At 38.8% G+C, this 21,878-nt stretch overlaps 1 protein-coding gene across 9 annotated transcripts in view; it reads left to right on the top strand.

Moving 5' to 3' along the window:
* The window catches only part of mast4 (microtubule associated serine/threonine kinase family member 4), a 91,179-nt gene that overhangs the window by 12,467 nt on the left and 56,834 nt on the right, over positions 1-21,878 (top strand). For 7 of the 9 annotated variants that reach the window (XM_035183873.2, XM_035183871.2, XM_035183870.2 and 4 more), the window contains exons 2-3: positions 3,310-3,463; positions 8,991-9,124. In XM_035183873.2, coding sequence (XP_035039764.1) covers positions 3,310-3,463; positions 8,991-9,124 — 288 coding nt within the window. Of the gene's footprint in view, positions 1-3,309; positions 3,464-8,990; positions 9,125-17,118; positions 17,296-21,878 lie in introns of those variants that run through there. The other 2 variants (XM_035183877.2, XM_035183881.2) reach the window with 2 other exon arrangements.

Raw genomic sequence — 21,878 nt, 5'->3', positions numbered from 1 at the left:
TTGAAGCTCAGCAAATCCACAATCAGATGAAACTCTGGCCAGCTTGTGCAGCCCTCCAGTTTCCACTGATTTCTGCTTTGTCAGGATGGCGAAGACAAACATTTTGCATGGATCACAAAGTATATAGAGCTGGGTTAGTGTTTGTTTTAGGTTCACATTGTTATACATGATGTGTTACTCATTCTAAGTAGGCAGTGAGAAAGTGGCTAAAGGTATTGATTATTGGCTGTTCCATGTTTGCGTAGTCAAGTGAAAGCCAATTTCTGACGTAAAATACACAGGTCTCCAAACTTCAGACTTTGACCCTGCAGTGCACAAATAACACTGATAGTTGACTATATTACCTATTTTTATAATTTCACATCACACACCAGTAATTATTGATATGGTCATATCGTAGCTTGTGCTCAATAATTTTAACTCAAAGGCTTTGATGAAAATGTGACTAAAATATCTCTGACTTAAACATAATATACATAGAGCACTGCAGGCTTTCTGTGAATTGTCTTCAACTTCCTTTGTGATGTAGAGACGGAGCGACATCCTCCATCAGGTGATGGCACACACTGCTTGTGTATTAATATGATCCAAGGTGTTCCGGTCATAATGACCTGTTTGTAACCAAATGCTTGTGGCTGTAAACAATGTGACTGGGTGACGCAGGAGTTTACCAGATTATATCCTGTTAGCACTTATGTTCTGAGTTCTTGGTTTCTACATGTTCATATGATTAATTTATTGTGCAAATGTTTATATATTGTAGGCTTATCTAAAGTGGAAAAACTAAGGCTTCACCACATCATTTGAAACAAACATGCATATGAACATTTGGGTATCGCAGCTCTCCATCTCTGCCTCATCTGTGGTTACTGGCTCAACATTAGGTTGTGGGTGTGTGATGGTGCTTGTCTTTTTGAGAAAGGCAGAATTTTTGTTAGACAATAAATTATAAGTAATACATGTATGAGGCTGCAGGTAGAGGTTTGCGATTTTGGTTTCATTTATTTTACTTAAACATTGATCAACAAAAACCTATGACTGTAGGAATATAGTTTTAAAGTGTTTTTATACAAACTCAATATAAGATTTATATTTAAAATGGTCACAGTTCAGACAGAGACTACCACACCAATCATATTTTAAAACGCTGAGTATATCTGTCTATGACTTCGGGCATCTTGCGACGTTGCATAAATTACCACTACAAAGCAGCTCATTTGCAAATCCCAAGTTGACGTCCTTGTTAGAATGTTCTGCACAGAAACCCTTTTTATAGTATAGCAGTAAAGCATGTTATATAATGAAGCAAATGTCTTCTGTGAATACATACTGTACATTTAAAACATCCTTTCTAAATGAAATATGACCATGTAATGTACTGCCTGTGCTACCTCAGTATAAATAGAGTTGATGTCTGTTTAGACATGTTCCACCATCCTGCTAAAGACCCTGTTTCTTCTCCCTTCCTAATGTAAGAGCACAGCCTGAGCTCAGTCCCAGGATTGTCGGTATCTGCAGTAATATCTCTTCTTTCCCTTAATGTATATAATATATTTCAGGCAAACAATGAACAACACTGTTGTAGCATGTAAGGGTCATGAGATCTTTAGAGCTGATCATGCGTGATCACAGGAGACACATTAAGGACACATTTTAATACCAGATGTGATCACACAACTTAATGCGGTCAACTTGTGATCAGATCTCTCAGGACGGATGTTAATACAAGGTCTGAACAGGGCCTCTTACTCTTCATGTCATCGTTCTTGGCAAAGCGTAGCCAACCTACACAGAAAGCTCTTGGTTGTCATTAATGGCACAGGGATCATAAATCATCCCGTAGAGAGGCAGAGGTTATTTCCCTTCACCTCATGCTCTGAGCCATTTATGTGTCTTTGTGTTCTCAGGGAGGGCCTCTTCCTCACTCCGCTGGGCATTGTTATGTGGTCTGAGCGTCATGTAAGGTCATTATCTTCTTAGAACAATATGGGCTGGTTAAATGCATTGTAGTCCGCATTGTATGTTAATAATGGATGTCTAACCTGGCATAGTCCTTTTATTTAGGCATTGCGCTTTACTTTTCTTACCATTTATGTTTTATCTTCTGCTCTTTCTGACTATTTCTTTTTTGAATTCATACTGATTACTGTCACAGAAGGTTTTGAATACTGGCCTACTTCTTAAATCCTGCCACCCTGGGTGTGGAAACCTCACAAGTTTTGACTTGAGAGAGAAACTCGTACGCTTTTTTTCCCCCTAAGCTATAAGTATTAACATGATATGGAGGACTCCCTGGGAATCCCCCTCTTAGATCACTTGAGTAGTTGAGCCTTGCCCTCTGGGTTGCCTACTGTTTTTAGATTTGCAGCTGTATTTCTCATGGTTGTAACACAATGCTCCCTTCACAAGACAAGACTCTCACAGCCTCTTGCTCTATATTTTTACCCTGTGTAAATTTCTGACACTTCCCCTGATACCTGATTAGTGTTTCTCCTCATCTTAACATTACTGTCAGTTAAATATATCAGGGCTGTTTTCTTCTGTTTTTCTGATGCTTTTACAGACAACATGATTAATCAAGAAATCGAGGAAGAACTTTAAGGAAGAATAGATAATTGGGGTGTATCGATTGTGAAACAATCTTATACAAATGTCCACTATCTTGTATCATGCTACAGAACCATGCAACCACGATATCCCAACCCACTGCAATCGCTATAGCGCAGCCTGTTGATCTCTCATTATTTAACTCAATGAGGAGAACTCATTACAATTGCATGCATGTGAATATTGATCCAGCCATGACTCTGGGATAAGACCTGAAAAAGGAGGTATAAAATTTGGACAATCTGTAAACCCCTAATGATGAATTGAAAATGATAAATTGCCGCAGCGCTAATTGTGACACTGCGTACATGACTGAGAAAACCAAAAATATAAAGACAAAGCACTTACATTAGCACTAACGTACTAAACACTTCATAAACTAGTTTAACAGAACTTATTGTGTGTACTTGATTATTAGAATTAAACTATATTCATAGGCAAATTAATTCATTATATCATTCACCATCTTAACTCCTCACTTCCTTCCAGCTCATTATTTGTAAAGATCTTAGCTCACTTATTGCATCCTAGCTGTGCTATAGCTTACTGTTGTTTGGTGTATTTGTTGACTATATGCAAATATCCACACCTTGATAAAGGCCCTACAAACCGTTATTTAGGAACTTTTGTGTTGTTTTTTTAACAAAGTAACTGGATACATATATATCTTTAATTCCCTGCTGTTTTTGTCTTTTTCTTTAGTTGGACCACATCCTCTACCCTCCCTCCTTGTCCTTTCATAAGTCCAGTAACCCAGAGATAACTCATGGGTTAAGTCCTGCTCTCAAATTTAAACGACATCTTAGTGAAGATGGAAGAAATGTGCGAAGAAGGAGCCTTGGGGGTGGTCTCACAGGTAATACATTTCACATATGGTTTTAACCTTTTACTTTGTGTATGTGGGATGCTTTCTGATAGTTTTGATAGCCTGTAGTTCATCCACACCTAAAATTGCAAAATATGGTAAGCAAATATGGATGAATTAATATCCCATTGTTAAGACAACAAAACTGTTCTGACTCAGTGTTTTAGTTTTTTAGTGAAGTGCATCAGAAAACGTCAAACAACTTTAGGTGGAGGAGGAAAATTTCTCCTTCAAAAGAATTTAAATTGAATATTTTGACATGTCAAATAAGACATGTCAATGTATCAAGGTCATCAAGAGCGAAAAACTGTCATCAATTGCTTTAGCCTGTGGACGTAAACACATCACGCTGGTATGGACAGGCACGGATGAATGACGTCATGAGCGCGACCAGCTGCGATGTGTTTATCGGACGTTTTATCGGCTATAATTTACGATTCCAATAAGTAAATAATAATATGAAATTCCCATTATCGAGCCGATAATATATCGGACTGATAGATATCGTGCATCCCTACTTCCCTTTTGGTCTTTGATTATGTAACACATTTGGGAAAAGGTGACTTGACATATATCTGTGCAGCCATGAGGATTCAAGGAAGAATGTGTTGGCAAACAAGCTTTTTACTGACTTTGTTTGGCTGTCAGCAGGACAGCATTTTGCATGGTCTTTTTTAATGAAACATAGTGTGTTTCAATGAGGGTGCTGTCAGGTAAGGTGTGCAGAGAACTTAGATTTGTGATTTTATAAATAGATGGGGCCTACCAATCAATTGATGTCAAATATCCTTGCAAAATGAAAAGAGATACGTAATTAAAGAACCAGTGTGTAGGATTTATTGCCACCTAGTGGAGAGGTTTGAAAATGGCAGCCAACTGTATATGATCAGTAGCAATCATGCAATCACAACACATGCAATTGGTCTGTGAGTTTCCCTGGCTGCATGCTAAACCAATACTGTAAAGGCTACAAAAGCTGCAGTGGCAACAAAAGAGATGTTTTGTTGGGTTTAATAATTCTAAGTGATTTTTCAGTTATATGTCCTCATCCAGAGAGAATGGTGCCTGTTTCCGGATCTAAACTGCAGTCAGCACATTAGTGACCTCAGATGTAGAAAAGTCAAAGTTTGTCCCTTCTGTGCCACTGTAGAAACATGCAGTGCAACATGGTGGTCTTCATGGAAGTGGACCTGCTTCCTCTGTAGATAAGGACTCATTCAAAGCTAATGAAAACCCTGAGAGTTTTAATGTCATACAATATTCAGATTTATACACTAACAAAAACACAATTATAAATAGATCCCACTAAATCCTACACACTGATACTTTAATTGCTCAGTTTCAGCCTCCCTCTGGATATGAATGAGTGGATCCCATGAGCATAGATACATTCCTGTTTCTGAAGGATAACAGATGATTTATATTTTGACCGCAGCTTTGTTTGCTTCTATTCAGAAGACAGGTTGATGCTTAATGCTTCTATACAGCTTAGTTTTCATGTGAGGTGTACACACACGGCCTTCTCCTCACCGATTATAAGTGTTGACCTTTTCAAGGTTATGTTTTCATTAGATACAGCTTTGAATGTGTGCTTTACCGTGTTACTAATTGAAGAAAAAAACAAGATGGATAAACAAGCATGAACCTGACGCAAGTCCATTGTCTTGATTGTGTAATAAAAGCAAGATCACTGTGATGTCTTTGTTTCTAGTTAGCGATAGGATGTGATAGAGATGGAGTTGTCTTCTTGGTATTGATTTGAACATAACTTAATTTGTTTTTACAGTATACTGAATTTAGCCGAGTTATTTTGATAGTACGTCAGGTTGCTTTTTTAAAACTTCGGTTGATTTGATTAAATAACATGCTTGAATGTTGATAGTAAGATCAAACTTTAGACAAGCTTTGAATACATATATTATTTTGCTGAAATATGCCTCTAAATTTAGTCATATAGGAAAGTACTGAATAACCACATGCTTTAAAAATGTTGTGGTTAGGACATCAAGTGCTTCTTTCAGCCTTTAATAAATGTAATACAAAAGACGTTTCTTTTAAATACCACTGAGGAATAAAGAGTTTGTCTGTGAATTGATAATGATGGGACAAAAGCCTTGAGTCTTACACGATAAACAACAAGGGGATGTCTGACTGAGATACTTATATGAAAAATTCCTGAAACACAGGACCGCAGCAGCACTGCGTGTATAGATTTGATTTGTTCCTGTATAATTCACACCATTAATGCAGGAATGATAAAACACATGGCTGGGAACAGAGTGGTCTGACCTTGCAAATACCTGTGTTGAATGTGAAACTCTCCTACGCAAATCTCCTGACACCTGACTTCCCAGAAGTGTTGACTAGTGTCTGACGAGAGATTTCCTTTATGCCGGGATGTGAAGTGACGGCTCTAGTGAGGAAAACGTTCCCTCCTCATCCTGTTTGGTCTCCCTTCAGTTCTCTTGGTTTTACTGCAGTGATCACAGTCTTAACTGCGGAGAACATTTTACTATATTTTTTATCCACTTACTTTATGTGCTGTATATTTTGCAGAGGTTGACTTACTTAGGTCCAGAACTGACACCTATATTTGTCTGTTTTTAGTGTTTTAGTGTGCTTTTTTAAAATTATATTTCCTTGCAATTTTGTAAAATTAATCATCTACAGATCAGTCAGGAGGACAACACCCATGGTTAAAAAAATGAAATTGTCAGTTTTTGCTAGAATAAAACAAGAAATTTAAAAATAACAGTTTAATGTCAAAATGTTACCATGTGGTATGAAAACCTGTCTGCCATCAAGCCATGAAACCAGCTGATGGCAGCACAATAAAGGTCAGTGAGGTTTTCCCCCTGATAAGAACACATTTATCATCTAACAACAATAAAAGCACTCATGATATGGAATGGTGGGGATTTCCTATCACAGCTAAGTGTCTGAAGCTTGACTTTCATATACGGCAGTGAAATAAACAAAGCACAGAGTCTGAGCAGCAAGGAAGAGCCATTCACAGGTTAAACACTATGTTCTGAACAATTTTCAACAGTAATGTTACATGTACATTTTTTTGGAAGTAAATAGGTTTGTAGCCACATTTACAACACATCAGAACAAAATATCCACAATCTGTCATCAAAGTATTGTTTTTATAAATGATTGTTAAATTTGAAAGGGAATAATTTAACATCTCTGTGCACTGTGTGCAGTGTGTTTTGAAAATACATACAAATATTTCAGGAGGAAATGAGGGGAGAGAGAGGCAGGGAACAAAATGTCAGAACATTAATAGTAATTGCCCATAATAATAATGGGCGTGTATGAGTTAAACACAGCTCTACAGGTGTTTGTGTGTCAGCAAAATTACTGAAATAATTGGGATGACACAAAACCGCATGAATCATAATTTAAAGCCAAGCAAAAAAAATGCTTTAACACTGATATGGTGTGCCTTATACAACATCGGAGGCAGTTCTATTTTTCACAGCCTGACACTCTCTCCACCATGTCTTTTGAATTCTTCCCAGACTGTCATTGTTTCCCGAAAAAAAGGCTAATAGACTTTCATGCCTCTGAAACAACAAGAGCATTTGAAATCTTGTCATTTTACAAATCAGATTTTTCAAGTTGCACTGGATGAAGGAGATACCAGCTTTAGGCCATACAAGCATGAGACATTCCCTTTGTGTGTTGAGCACAGTCTACAGATCTTCTCTTCCTTTACTGTGTCAAGATTGTTATTCCTCCTCTCCGTCTCCCGGAGTTTAAACAGGAAATGGAAATATACACATGAGGATAAAATATGACAACACTTCTAAAAACGAATCATCAATTCATGGAGTGCCAGTGTGGAACAATATGATTTGCAGGTTCCTCTGCTTAGGGTGTTTATATGATGTGTTAATCTTTTTCTTGCAGTTTTAGGAATAAAGAGGGTGGCTGGAAGTCGATTAACGATAGCAGGAGCACTTAGTGCCATCTACCTGTCAGCCCTGGAAACTGAAACTGGATATTCTTTGGAGATTATTTTTTAAACATTATTCTTATTCTGTGTTTATGCTGTTGTGTTGGTGCATCCATTCTTTCAAGAGACTTTGAGGTGCGTGCTGGTGCTGCTGTTATGTAAAGTTAGGATTGTCAGTGATCTCTTAATAGGCTTTCTTCTCCTCTGACCTAATTTAACCTTTTGACCTGTCAGGGGTCAGGGGCTTCAGATTTAGAGTTATAACTTGAGCAGACAGTTGAGATAATGTTTCTACTTCATTTTACGAACTGGACCCTCTCCTCAGTCCCCATTTACCCGCTCTTCTTGTGGGTCAGGAGTTGTTCAGTGTATTTTCTAGAACAAACAGTGGTTAGGATTTAGTAGCTTGTTGACACCTGCACACTGGTGTAAATACTGTACACCTCCTCTATTTAAGTAAAAGTACCATTGCATTAATGTAAAAATGCACCACATGTGTACCACTTGATTCAAATGTTACTTAAGTAAAAACATTATTACAATGATCATCAGCAGTGTAGTAGAAGCCTAAATGTGCTAAAAAAAATAGTAAAAGTATATTTGTATTATATACATTTCCCATTTCACAAATCTATTACTATACATTACATCACTTTATTGTTTATATTGAGGCATTTATGTAAATATGTTTTTTTTGGACATTTAATTATACATTTACATACAGTCAAGTATTTTGGCCTGGTGGTTTCCATCGTTGGGATTTGGCAGCTGGGGGTCACAAGACAAATCTCGGCCATTGTGACATGAGAGGCAAGAAACGAAATGAATTAATGAAATAATGGATAGTTTCACGACTAATTTCACTGAGGGAAGTTGTTTAGATTAAACCAAGAAGTTTAGACGGGAAATGTTTTATAAGGTGAACATATTTTCATGTATGTGAAATATAAATATAAAAAGTAACTAGAAACTACAGCTATAACATAAAAGTGCAAAAACACAATATTTCACTTTGAAATGTAGTGGAGAAGAACAGTAGCACAGATTGGAAATACACAAATTAAGTACTACAAGTTGTACTCAAGTATAGTGCTTGAGTAGACTTTATTTTATGAGATGAAATGGCCAAAATCTATTTCATGATAAATGTTCCTATCAGTCGAGATCGGTTATTATCATGATAAATGTCACATTATTTCTTTTAAGTTATTACCAGATTCTTTTTTATTATTTCAGATTTTTTGCTCCTGAGTGAAAGTTGTGGTTTTAAACTTCTCTTTAGGGGCAGAGAATGACAAACACTTGATAAACAGCAAAAGATTTTACAAATCTGAGGTAGATCAATTATGTGTTCTACCTCCTAATTGTGCTTACTCAATGGCTAAATACTATATCGATATATATTTTACATTTGTTATATTGCTATTGATAAAAATTATATTGCAATGATCATTATCACATGTTTTATTTCTCAGCACAACTTTCTACCTCTGCAGCTGGTTATGTGCTTTAGTCAGTGTTTTTAAGTCTTCTCATCCTGCTGTTCTTCTGCAGGAAAGTATCTTCTGCTACCCACACACCCTCAGCAGACTCACACAGCATGGCAGCCATCGGCCGAGATCTCTAACCTGGTCCGCATGTGCTCCCTGAATCTCGGAAAGTCAGACCCCTCCCTCACCTCAAGCCTGGTGAGTACACCTTCAGAATGACCCTTATCACGATCAAAGCAGAATGCTCCAATTACCTCTTTTTGGGAACAGAGTGCGGTTAAAACAAAAGCTGCTCCATGTGAATTCCACTGAACGGGGTGTTGTGTAGCAGGACTTTTCATAACCAAAAATATGCATGAAACTACATTATCCGTCACATTCAATACTTATTTGTAATCTCAGTAAATGTTCTGAAAGGATATCTGTCATTATGGAGGTCCAGAGATGAAGCTGGTTGTCACAGTTCAGCGATGTTAGCAGAATATCGGATTTCAAACATCAGTGTGAAATACACATAATGTACCAACAACAATTTAAATGTGCATGCTGTAAATGTATATATACATTTACCTCTATAGATACGTGAACCTTAATTTTATATTTTGTTTAAATAGAAATATGAAAACTGTAATGGACTGTGTAGTGTAATTATTCAAAACCAAAAAAAATGTAAATCTTTGTCTTGCCAAACTGAAAAATCTAAACTAGAGTGTGATTCACACATTTTGCATTTAACTGTCACTGCTGGATTTATAAAGCACTTAGCTGAACTATTTTGAAAAGTGCTCCATAAATACATTTATTTATATATAAAACACGACAAGCCACACAACATATTTTTCAATGATGAATAAATAGACCCAAAGATAAACCCTTACGATAGTTGCATACATGTTTGAGTTAGAGGAGTGTAAACAAACGTAAACAATAATGCAAAAAGAGAAAAATACAGAAAAGTAGATTTTGAAGAGCTCTGTGTGAATTTCTAGTTTGAAGAGAATGAAGTCATGAAGCAAATGACCTTCACCGTGGTCGTACCGTTCTTTCAGATGACACTGATAGATACCCTGAGGTGCTCCGTAGTGATCTTGTTTTCTGAGGAGTGAGATGTAATCAGAAGCAGAGGCTAATCCAATGCTGTAAATCTATGAGTCATTCCCCCGTGTGTGTCTGTGTGTGTCTGAGTGTTATCAGTTAGACAAAAGGTTAATGTAATGAAATGCTCGTGAAGATTGTGTTTGTGTGTGCTTGTGTGTGTTTTTATATTAACTGAGAGTTTATTTTTGTGAACTTACACTTAAACCATTAATGATCTAAATGGGTCAATGCAAAAACAGCCACTGTAACCTGAACCAAGAGCGTGTCTCAGATGACTTATGACATCATTACCTTGTTTACACTAACAACGTAATGAGACTACTACAGTTTATGATCCTTAAGACTATGTCTGAGGTGTAATAAAAGATGATATAATCTTGTATGTTTACTTAACTTAAAATACACAACATTAACAACACAAAGACATTCCAGATTATTTACATAATCTAATTTTGTATCTGTTATTTTAGGAACAAAATATCCCCACTCATTCCCTACACTGGGGGGCACTAGTATCCTTGTATTTGTAAAAGCCACAAATGAATCCCTCTGGTTATATCCCTGCATAGTGAATGAATGAATTCATGATTTCCTCTGGCATAATTGTCCTCCAATGAATAAATCCTCCAATCAATGTATTGATACCATTATGTTTTACCAATGAATGACCTGAATAAATCTGAACAATGATGTGGCTGTGGCTGAGGGGTAGAGTGGCCGTCCTCCAACCAGAAGGCCGGTAGCTCGAATCCCAGCCCATGCTAAAGTGTCCTTGGGTAAGATACTCAACCCCGAATGGCCCCTCATAGATGAATGCACTACTTGGATAAAAGCGTCAGCTAAATTAAATGGTTGCCAGAATTTTAAGATTCTGTTTTATATAATAATATCTACCGATGCCTGTAAATACCATTTTTACTTTGAAACCATCACACCACAGCAGGTATCTGTGATGTGAGGTTCTGTAATTTAACACTGGAAGGTATTTGGATTGAGTATATTGCTCTAGGACATATTGCCAATACATTGTATTTGATATAAAAGTATGTGCATGGCAGATGATACATTCAGTCAAAAGTTAATGCAGGAGACTTTGCACTCACCCCTCGCGAGGCTGTAAAGGTGATTGGGACCAAGGAACAACACCCAATCATTTTTCGCAGATTTAATTTAGCAAACATATGGCTGAAAATTGAGCTTGTCACTAAGAAGGGCATTGGGTGGTAGTGCACACTCATGATGCATCACATGCCCTCTCCACCATGTGCCATTTTACTTCACCCATAGGTAAGAATATGCCATATAGTAATAGTGATTCTTGGTCAGAGGTTTAAAAGAAGAGATCTCCAGGCTGGGAGTTCCACAGCTCACTGGCAGATTGAGATCGTCAGTCATTGCTGAAATGAGCCGATCAGAAGGTCAAATTCAGACAAAAATGTTCTGCCCTGATTTGATGTGGAGATAAACACCAGAGTCTTGGGCCTGGTTCTAATGTAAACCCTTAGATTATCTGGTGGCGTTAGGGTGATCATCCTTGGTGTTGCAGAATTGAAGTCCAATGCAGAAGGGGTGGATCCTGCTTGTCTTGCCTCCAGCTTTCTGTCCTAGGCTGCAAGACCCTCTGGGTGGACCGGCAGCGTGTGTTGAGGTCAGCCATGGAAGCTTGCACAGCGACAGAATCTGTGAAAATCAGTGACATCAGAAGGTGGATGATCAGGCAGATGACTGCATATATGAAATATGCTTTGCCCTGGCAGCAGCTGCAGAGACAAAGCTGTCAATCAGCTTATCCTTGTTTCAGAGCTCTGACTGCAGGCGGGGAATTTCCTCCCTGTGATTAAGCAAGTTTGGCCTCCACAGACAGCTGTTCAAAGTGTAAGTCATTATACAACACAAATGATAGAACAATAAACTTAAAGCAGCAATATAATTCATCCAATGGTGGTTAGAAGGGATTCAACAGTTTAAAAGCTGAAAAGATTGTTGGAGACTGTGTCGGAGTCCTCAATAAAGATCGAATAAAGATGTATCCATGTAAACACCAAATCCTGCAAGGTCTGGTGGTGGATGCTCGAGGGCAGTGCTGAGGGCATTCTAAGAGCAGTGAAGTCCATTGTAACGTCAAGAAGTTATGAAAGCTCAGCAGCTAATTTTAAGGCACAGTTTCTCAAAATGAACTGTGCATTTCACCGTGGATTAACGACTTTAATACTTTTGCTGTATTTGAATAGAACCTCAAGCTGCTTTACAATCAAAAAGATTTCACACTCCTACAATGTGGGACCTCTAACATAGCTTTTGCTATTCGAGTTGGCTGCAGTAGCACCTCAGGGGTTCATCTACAGTCATTGTATCATCCTGCCTTCAGTAAATTGGTTGACCTTCGGAGAGGAGTGAAAGAGACAAACTCGTCAGCTTCTGGGCGCTGAAAAGAAAGGTGCCGTTATATTTCTTTTTCCACTGAGATATTAAATTCCCAAGGAGAACATTTTGGTAATATTTACTCTCGTTTGTATTGTTTTGGGGATTTATTCTGTGCTTTAAGGATTTTAACAGCATCTTCAGTGTGCCAAAAAATAACGGATGATTCATGCTGTTATGCAGACGGAGCAGTTTTGTCATTTGTAGTGATTGTTATATTACTGCAAAGAACTGAGTCCCTGAACTTTGTGACAATGAATAAATGGAGCGCTGCCAGCAAATACTGTGCTGCTGCATCTAGATTGCTGAGATTGAGATTGTCATTTCCAACCACTAGAGATGCTCCGATACCATTACACCTTTCCCGTATACCTAGACTTACCAGTGCATAAAGAAAAAAACATTGCTCTAATTCTTGTTTGTATGTTGTATGTTTAAGTTTAGAAGAAGTGATTGCCTTCAAAAGAAAAATCTTGAAAGACATGATAACAGATCGGTACATAGATTTGCATACTCGCCGGTATTTTCAGCAGTATCACAGGCTTTTTCCCATGCTGGTATCGAAACATATCTATTCTTATGATTTCATCAGTAGTATAAGCATTTAACATAAGCAGCTGTTAATATTTTGGTTAAAATAATGTGGAAAGATAGAAAAAATGTCAACTACACACAAAGGGAGAGGGACTTCATGATTTGTCCCTCAGTCTCTTACCCATCCACACCTTCACTGCAGGTTTAAGACCCCTTTGGTTCCACCAGGCTCCCCCCCCCACCCTCCACCTCACAGGACTCCCGTTATTGCTTTTTGCCTCTTTTCCTCCTCCATGCTCCTCCGTCATGCCCCTGGGTGTGCATGGCTATTTGACTAGCGTGGCACATCTCTCTTGACTGTGATGCTCTTTGGCAGAAAATCAATACTTCACCTGTGGTGTGATATGGAGATAAGACTGTCATAATCCTGATGTTGTGCCTTTGTGGACTCTCATTCTCCCTAATAATTGAAGTCAGTGATGTCCTTTACTGATATCATTGTTGTTGAAGCAGGTTGTTGTTGCAAAGAAAGGATCTGGACGTTTTGTGAACAAACATGAGGTGCAATAGCATTTACGTAAAAATGTTTATACATACAGTTTAGACTGGTGTATATATTGTATGTTTTAACTACCTTTTCAGCAGTTCTTTCCAATGTTGTGAAGATAAATTAATCTTACCTGCCTTCTACCCAAGAATGTGTATGGCCTTTATTGTAAACCACACGAAAACACGCGCACACACACATACACAAAATGCCCCAACCTTCAAATTAGAGAAGGAAAATATTAAAGAGAATCAGGCCTCCAAATAAATTCATAAATTCATAAATTAATAACAGTTAGCAGTTTCCCTGCAGGGAGCATTAGTATAATTGTGCATTGGAGTTTCTGCAGCATGAATAGTATTAACTATGTTACTGTATGAAATAATATAGCTTCCTTTTCATTAGGTGCTTCTAAATCTCTTGTGTCCACATGCCCTGTTATGTTCGAATAGCTTTGGAAATATATCGGCCCTACAGATCCCAAAATTATCAACCAAGTTTAACGTTACTGTAAACATGTGGGTTTGACAGAAATGAAACTGTCAATCTTGATAAAGTAGTTACAGCTGATGTTCAGCTCCTGTCATCCCCTGTGTTAGAGATACAATCTTCTCTGGTCTGAGATTCAGATGTGACTGTGTTAGGCTCAATGTCACTTTGTTCCTTTTCAAATGAATTGAGTGCAAACATATTGGATTTTTGACTCACTTCAACTTGTCAATGCATACATTTACATGACTATTTCAATTTATTAAAAATTGGAAAAACCAGAACTGAATTGATAGTGACGCATTGCAGCCATTGGTTTTTCTTGGTTACTATCTTTGCATTGTTGTCAAGGTTAAAGACTTGCCTCATCCATTGGGTGGTTGGAACAGAATTTTATCATGGTTGGATATTCTCTCTCCTTTGGTGTTGGACAGATGGATCCTTTGCTCTGCTTTGTATGAAGGGAATTGACTGTTTCCCTCTCTTCATAGGCCGTGTCCCTCCTCTGCCTGCCTTACACCTGCAGGTTGCCTCTTGGTCTGATAAGCTCAGGCGGAGCAGAGCCTGTGGGTCACTCAATCAGTACTCTCTGCATGCTCTCAGAGCCAGATCTCCCTTTTTTCTCCAGCGTCAGAAGCAAATACTAGCTGCCTACCTGCTTGGAAGAAATGAGTCACAGACAACCCATGGACCTTTCCCAGAGGCGATTCTGTGGCCCAGCTCCAAGGCCACTGGCACAAACTGTCTGCTTTCATGGCTGCCCCCAAAACCTACCTCAAAGCAGCTTTTCTTGTGTGATGTTTTTTTTTTACTGACCACTGTATACGTACTAAGTTCTTCTTCTTCTTCTTCTTCTTATTTTTCTTTATATAATTTTGTCTCCAACATGCCAGAAAACACTGAAAATACAATTTTCACAGCCCACGATAACAAATTGCCTTTTCTCTTCAACCAACCGTGCAACACCCAAAGACATTAAGATTACAACTAAAAGAGTGCATATACCTCCTCCAAGGCGAATGCTTTATCTCGCCATGTCAAAGCAGTGTTTCCCATTAATTATCTAGACTGTGGTGGCTCGCCATATTCTAATTTGTCCTGCTAATGTTTCATAACAAAACAACGTTTTTTACACTGCTCATAAAAATGTAAGGGATCTCTACCTTGGTATTTTCTATAGCTGTGTGCAGCATTATTGGCAGTGTGTGTGTTCAAGCTGTCGTCCCTAAAGTTGTCACCGTACATGCAGACAATCAAGACCTCATAGTTTCAGCTGCAGTTGTGCATGTACCCGCAAGTGGCATGCACTCAGGAACTAGTGTTTGACTGTGTACCTGCCACTTGGACTCTGTTGCATGTGATGGCAACGTTTAATGGGTTCTTTCCTGACATGTACTGCATGCTAACACCAGAAAATCATATTCTAACAATTAGAGGCAGCAAATATTTGGTATTTTTTCTTGCTAAATGTTAAAATATTTCTGTCAATGTATGAATAGATTCAATAATTTCATTTAGTAGAAGGTTAGTGGCTGTAGTGCTTGTTACAGACATTATGCAGCAGAGAAAAATAGACCGTCTGTGTGTATTGAATGAGACAGATGACCCCTCCCTTGTGTTCCTGCAGCTTCTCATCTTCATTATTAAGTCCAATGTTGAATTTCCCTAATTGTTCCTTTAAGCAGAGACAGAGTGAGCATTGACTCGAGATTTGTCGGGTGAACATAACAGGATTCGTTAATTCCCTCAGGTAATCTGGGCGGCATTGTTCATGCTGGAAAAAAGTTGACTACTGTAATCCTCGTCCTCTGAGTTTTTAAGGGGTTTATTCAAAAACAGACTGATTAGCCTTTCACGGACCTGCGCTTTTCACTCTGGGCTTTCTTATCAGCGCAGCAGCACAAATGACGGTGGCCATGCAACACATCAGCTTTCTGTTGTACGGGTCCACGTAGTGGTCACCTGTCTGACAATCCCATGCACCTCAGCCTTAGTGGTTGGTAGCTGTCATCCCAGGCCGTGCTCACTAAAAGAAATAATTTGAGCTTGACTGGAGATGAGGAGAATGGAAGGGGCCCACTTAATATTCACAGAGCAGTACCACAGTGAAAGGAAATGAGTGAGAGAGGCTGGAAAAAGAGAAAGGGGGGCAAAGAAAAACACAGACTGAAACAGAATGCGGAATTACAGGCTAGAATTGGCAGCGCGGCATTGGAAACAACTTATTTTCCAAATGCTAATAATTCAGGAGGGTGTGGGGACATTGAATTAGAGAGTGTGAAAATCTGTGGTCACTCTGCGCTGAGAGAGAAAGAAGCAGCGCATGAAATTGTCGGAAATTGACACAGGATATGCAGTTGTGTACACAACAGGTTATGTAGCGACGTGTGATTGATTTCCGCCTATAGTGATTCAGTATTGGGTTGTTTATAATGAAGGAGGTGTTTCCTATATGTTTGTGTGACATTCTCACAGCAGGTTTGAAAGGTCTGGAGCCCTTTTTTTTTTTACTTAAACAGCCTGGCTATTATTTTCCTCTGCCATACACAATGCTCTGTCTTCCCCTTTCGCTTCCACAATCAGTGTGAGCTATAGTCTCAGCCGTCATGTTTCTGTCACCCGCCTAACCTTCAGGTGGGTATTTTGCAGTCTCCATGTAACTCATTGACTTGAATAAGACCAGGGGATCTGTTGGGCTGCCTGCCACAGACAGGATGCCAGACTCATTGTTGGGGTTGAGGCAGAACAATGCTTGGAAGGATATCCTCTTATTTTCACGGTCACCTATAGTGCCCAAAAAGCGTGGCTGCACAGAGAAATGAGTCTTGGGGCTCCCACTTGTCCCCACCACACCCCCACTCGCCCCCACCCGTTGCTACGCTAAATTAAAACCGCCTCTCCTCCCTCTGATTCTCTCCCTTTCCATCTCTCTCTCTCTCTCTCTCTCTCTCTCTCTCTCTCTTCTCCTCTCTCTCTCTCTCTCTCTCTCTCTCTCTCTCTCTCTCTCTCTTCTCTTCCTCGCTCCATCTCTCCTTCACTCCTGAAGTTACAGAGGAGAGGAACAAGAGGAGGTGTCAGCTGACTGCCCCCCTCCAATCAGATAAGTTTCTGATGGAAGTGTTTAGCAGCTGCTAAGATCAGATTTAGCCTGTGGGAGGGAGCGAGAGCGGGAGGCTGGAGCGAGGCAGTGCAGCATGGCTCTGCACCGGTAGGGAGGCATGATAAGTCGGAGCTCTGTATCATGGACGAGTCAAGCATTCTGAGGAGACGAGGGCTACAGGTAGGCAAGCAAATGAGCTCATGCGTGTGCGAGGCGCTGTGTCCCTAGGCTGACTTTGTACTCTGTACGTATGTGTTGTTTCTGAGGCACCTGTGTTGGTTGCTCTTTTTTACAGCACACGGTTAGGACTTTGAGACCTTTCTGTGTTAACACTTGGCAGAACAGAGTGAGCCACGTCTTAGCTCCGCTGTTGACGTGTGCCTGTGTCCTGCATGTGTAAGAATCTCTTGGCTCAACTGTACAGACAGTTCTCATTAGATGAACCAAAGAGGATAATTAGGATATTAACTAATAGCTGACAGAAACCAGGCTGCAAATGTTTTAATCTGCATCACTTTGTTTCCCTGCACAGATAAAGAGAGAACAGATTCATTGTTACTTTTTAAACAACCTCCTTCAACCTCATTTGTCACATTTTATTTGTGTTGGCTGCCAGCAGGGGGAATGAGAGCGGTGTGTTCATACAGCAAGATTGATTACTGTATGTTGTGTCAAGGGCTTTCCTGAGGTTTATTGACTTTTTTTCTAATGGGATGCAAGTTGAGGCTTCTGCCTTTGTGTCAGACATCGTAAGTGAAGTCTAAGCTCAGATCAGGACAACAGTCACAACTAATTATGTACTCGACCAAATAATGAGATATAAATGGAAGTGGAGAAGGGGGACAGAGTGTTCTGAATTCAATTGCTTGTATTTTTACATATGATCTTTAATCCAAGACCTTTTGGCATTAATCATCTCCTCCAGCTGAGTGTTACAGTAGGTGTTACAGTAAAAGCATAAATTGTTCTTGATTTATTATTTTGCTTACTCCAGTTTTTGGTGTACAGGTTATAAGGAAGCCTTATTTAAATTCAGCTCAAACGACTGCATGTGTTTTAAATCACAAACACGCTGTGATCAATTTAAAAAGTCTGCACTATAGGCTTTTTTGATCCATCATTTCTTTCACAATTAACAAAGGTAAGTTTTTCATATTGAGAACACATTTTTCCTCAGAAAGGTTTTAATTATTCGAATTAAGCTGTTAACATTTGACTTTCATGGTCACGAATTTGGTGTCAATCTGTTCCTCTGTGATTATGAATCTTTATGAAATTTAAAGTGCACAAATGCTGACATTTAATTTATGCTCTTTGAATATTTTTTAATGAGTTTCTGTGGAGAAACCAATAACCTTTTTTGTAACTGTATTTATCAAAAGATTACCAACAGTAATTTTGTGCACAGTTGCCCTAATCTCTCTCTTCCTTTGTTGGAGACAAAGACTCCTTCGTGCAGCAAACGAACACAGTCGTGGCTCCTGTGGTTTGTAGCTGCCACAGCGCGCTAACTTTCACATTCAAAAGGAAACGCAGAAGTTAGTTTGTCAAGCAAATGAGTTTCACCGGTTCAGCTCCACAATTTCCCATTCGTTCTCAGGCCAGGAAGGGATGACATCATTCCAGTCAGACCTGGTTTATGTGAGTGGACGTTTAGAACTTTAACCTCAAAAGAAGACTGTTGATATATTTCAGAACATTGTCAAAGCTGATCTTAAAAAAGTCACGTAGTGCTTCTTGCTCTATTTATATTTCAAGACCTTGTTTATTGATTAATTTAACAACTAAACAGTTCAACATTTTTGGGAAATCTGCTAATTCACTTTCTCACTGGGTGCAATACCGACTGTTTCTCTGTATGAACTCCTAAAAAAAGGCAGAGGATTTTTCCAGAGTTCAGTTTTCACCTATGAAAAAGGCAGCAGGAGATTGTGTAGGTCAGAGGCGTTCACAACAACTGCAACATTTCTGGAATACTCAGGCGAGGGCTGGCGTCTGTGTAGAGCATGCAGGAGGCAGGACATGACGTATAAATTCCACTGCAGAAAGCAGTGTTTTGTTTTAGCCCATTAAAGGTTGTGGGAAAAGCTACTGAATAAGCCATTATGTCTTTTTGACAGTAACTATGAAGATAACTTGACAAAGATGAAATTGTACATTTGTGTTCAGCAATGTCTTGTCGAATGTGGATAAATTCGAGCTTAAGGACGTCAGGTTGTTTTTTTTGACTTGATCGTCAGTCATGAAGAACGAGTACAGAAAGCTTTGCAGTGCATGTTGATGCCTAATGAATGTGACAGGGTGCAGAAATTATTTTTAGACTTGTTGAAAACAACCAGACTAACTAATAATACGCAGGAGAATTATGGATCCCAGTATCAGACCCATTAATGAGTTCTCTAAATATATTGCTCAGCTAAAGTGTGTTGTTGAGTTCAGCTCAGTGAATGATGAGACTGAGTGGAATAAGGTGAAGTCTTTTTTATATATATGTATGTGTGTGTGTGTGTGTCTGTGTGTGTATAGGTACATAATTCATACAAGACAATGCTTTAAATTATTTGATTTTGCAGTACGTCGGCAGAATTGTATTTTACTCTGGTTTTGCCAAGCTTGATGTTATTTCATGCTTCATTCATTCATTCAGTTTTCTTCTGTCCTTAAAAATATGTCAGTGTACCTATTGCAAGGCATCTGTAATGAAGGTATTTGACTGATCTCCACTTCAATATCCAGATGATTACCTTAGTGGTTGAATCTCTTGTGTCTCACTTGGTTTGTAGTCTGTTTTTGGTGGTACAGGCACCATGTTCCCTCATTAAATACAATTTGTAGGATTTGTATCTATTTTAATGATGCCTATGATATGCATGTCCTTCATCTTAATTAGCAGCAGCCTGACAAGCTACTATATGTCATTGTGAGCTTTACTATGCTTCTGACATCCATCTAACTCTGCCTGATAATAAAAGGTATTAACCACACCAGTGCAGTGACATTGTGTGTCTCCAAAGAGCCGTTTGTGTGAAGTGGTGTGAGCCAGCTGGTGGGATACAGCCTGGCCGACAGAACATGATGGTTCAGCACCAGAGAGGACGTCTACTTACAGTTTTTTGAGTATGTTTTGATGGCTCAACCATAAACCGTGTTCATGTTAACATAACCTTATTTAAAAGCTGGCAGTTTTTGAGACAGTGTTTCTGTGCCAATTTAACAGTTTATTATTTAACTAAAGCACCAAATAAATGCTCTCATCTGGGATAGACAACCTTTCTTTAGTTAGAAGAGGTAAGCCGCCTCTCTGCTGAAGTGTCCTTGGTGATGGTGAGTTAGTGTGGGCTCCAGTGGCACTTTATTGATGCTGTGAAAGGGGTCAGACTCAAAGATGAAGTTCTCCTTGAAGAAAAATCATAAAAGAAAATGTTCGTCACCACTGGAAAATTAAATTGAATAGAATATAATGCCAGATGCTCACAGTAGCCAAACACTGAGTTTTGTTTTGTTTTTACTTGAAAGTTCAAAACTTCGTCAGTCAATATTGATTTATACATATTTTTCATAATAATATTTTCTGTAAACACATGTCCTTGTTTAACTGCTACAGAGGAAATATAATTAAGATTGAGATTGTTTTACACAGAAAATAAAAGTGTACACAAAGCTGTTGTTAACAATTGTGTGCAATAGCAGCCTCTGGTGTTGATCCAAGGAACTGCCTCTTGTGTGCTCTTTTAGCATATTAATGTTGTGTATATAAACAATTAATTCATGTATTTGATCAGGCGAATGTATAATCAGAAGGAGAGTAAAACTTATATTTGGCTATCTATGAAGACAGACTTCTCTATGTAGATTAACAGCAGCTGTACAAATGCAGTATCTGCTCTTAGGGTCAGTGTAATTAGTGTATTATTATCCTGACCATGTTGAATGTTGCTGTACTACCTCTTCTCTCATCCATGTGGGGAGAAGGTTGAAATTTACTGGGGAGAACAGCAGCTTTTACTGGATCAATAACGATCTCATAAACTCAGCCATGAAAGCTCATTTTTCATATTTGTCAAAAAAGTCGAATGGTTCATGGGAAAGATTTAAGGTTTTTACAGCTACTGTTGAGTTTTTTGTTGCCATTCGGTGCTACTTTTTACTACAGTTTACATCTTAATGTCCTGTCAATACTGTTCAAACTGGACATTTTGAGTTGCTTCCATTTGTAAATCTTCTGTCATCTCCAGCTCTTCATCCTTTCGGAGTTATGTCGCATCTGTCATTTACATTTCCTTCGTCAAATGTCAACAAAGACCAGTCAACATTGAACAGCGACAGTTTAGTCTGGAATTCGGTTACATACAAATGCCGGTCATGAATCAATAGCATACCTTTGGCATTTTAACAAATGGAACCTCATTGACAACCAATAGCAATCAAACGTGTAACAGAAGTGAGATGATATCAATGTCATTAGACACAACAGTATTCAATAACTTATATTGAGAGCCTCATATTGTTGATAATGACATTTAATCACTTTGCAATTTATGGAGCACACATAAACCTTTTTTATGACATACATACGTCCTGTCATCATCCACATGGGCTGTGTCTACGGTTGACATTGATTGGTTTGTAGGCGTGTGTGCATCTGACGTTTCCGTGTTAATGATTTGGCAGATAGAAGTCTTTCTGTTTGAATGGAGAAATTGCAACGGTTATATCATTATGGTATTACTACCAGCATCACCAACCTGATGGTTGATGACCAC

The sequence above is a fragment of the Hippoglossus stenolepis genome, chromosome 18, assembly GCF_022539355.2.
Source record: "Hippoglossus stenolepis isolate QCI-W04-F060 chromosome 18, HSTE1.2, whole genome shotgun sequence".
NCBI lineage: Eukaryota > Metazoa > Chordata > Actinopteri > Pleuronectiformes > Pleuronectidae > Hippoglossus > Hippoglossus stenolepis.
The sequence above is the reverse complement of the archived record's forward strand: the minus strand, read 5'-3'. Positions and strand labels throughout refer to the sequence as shown.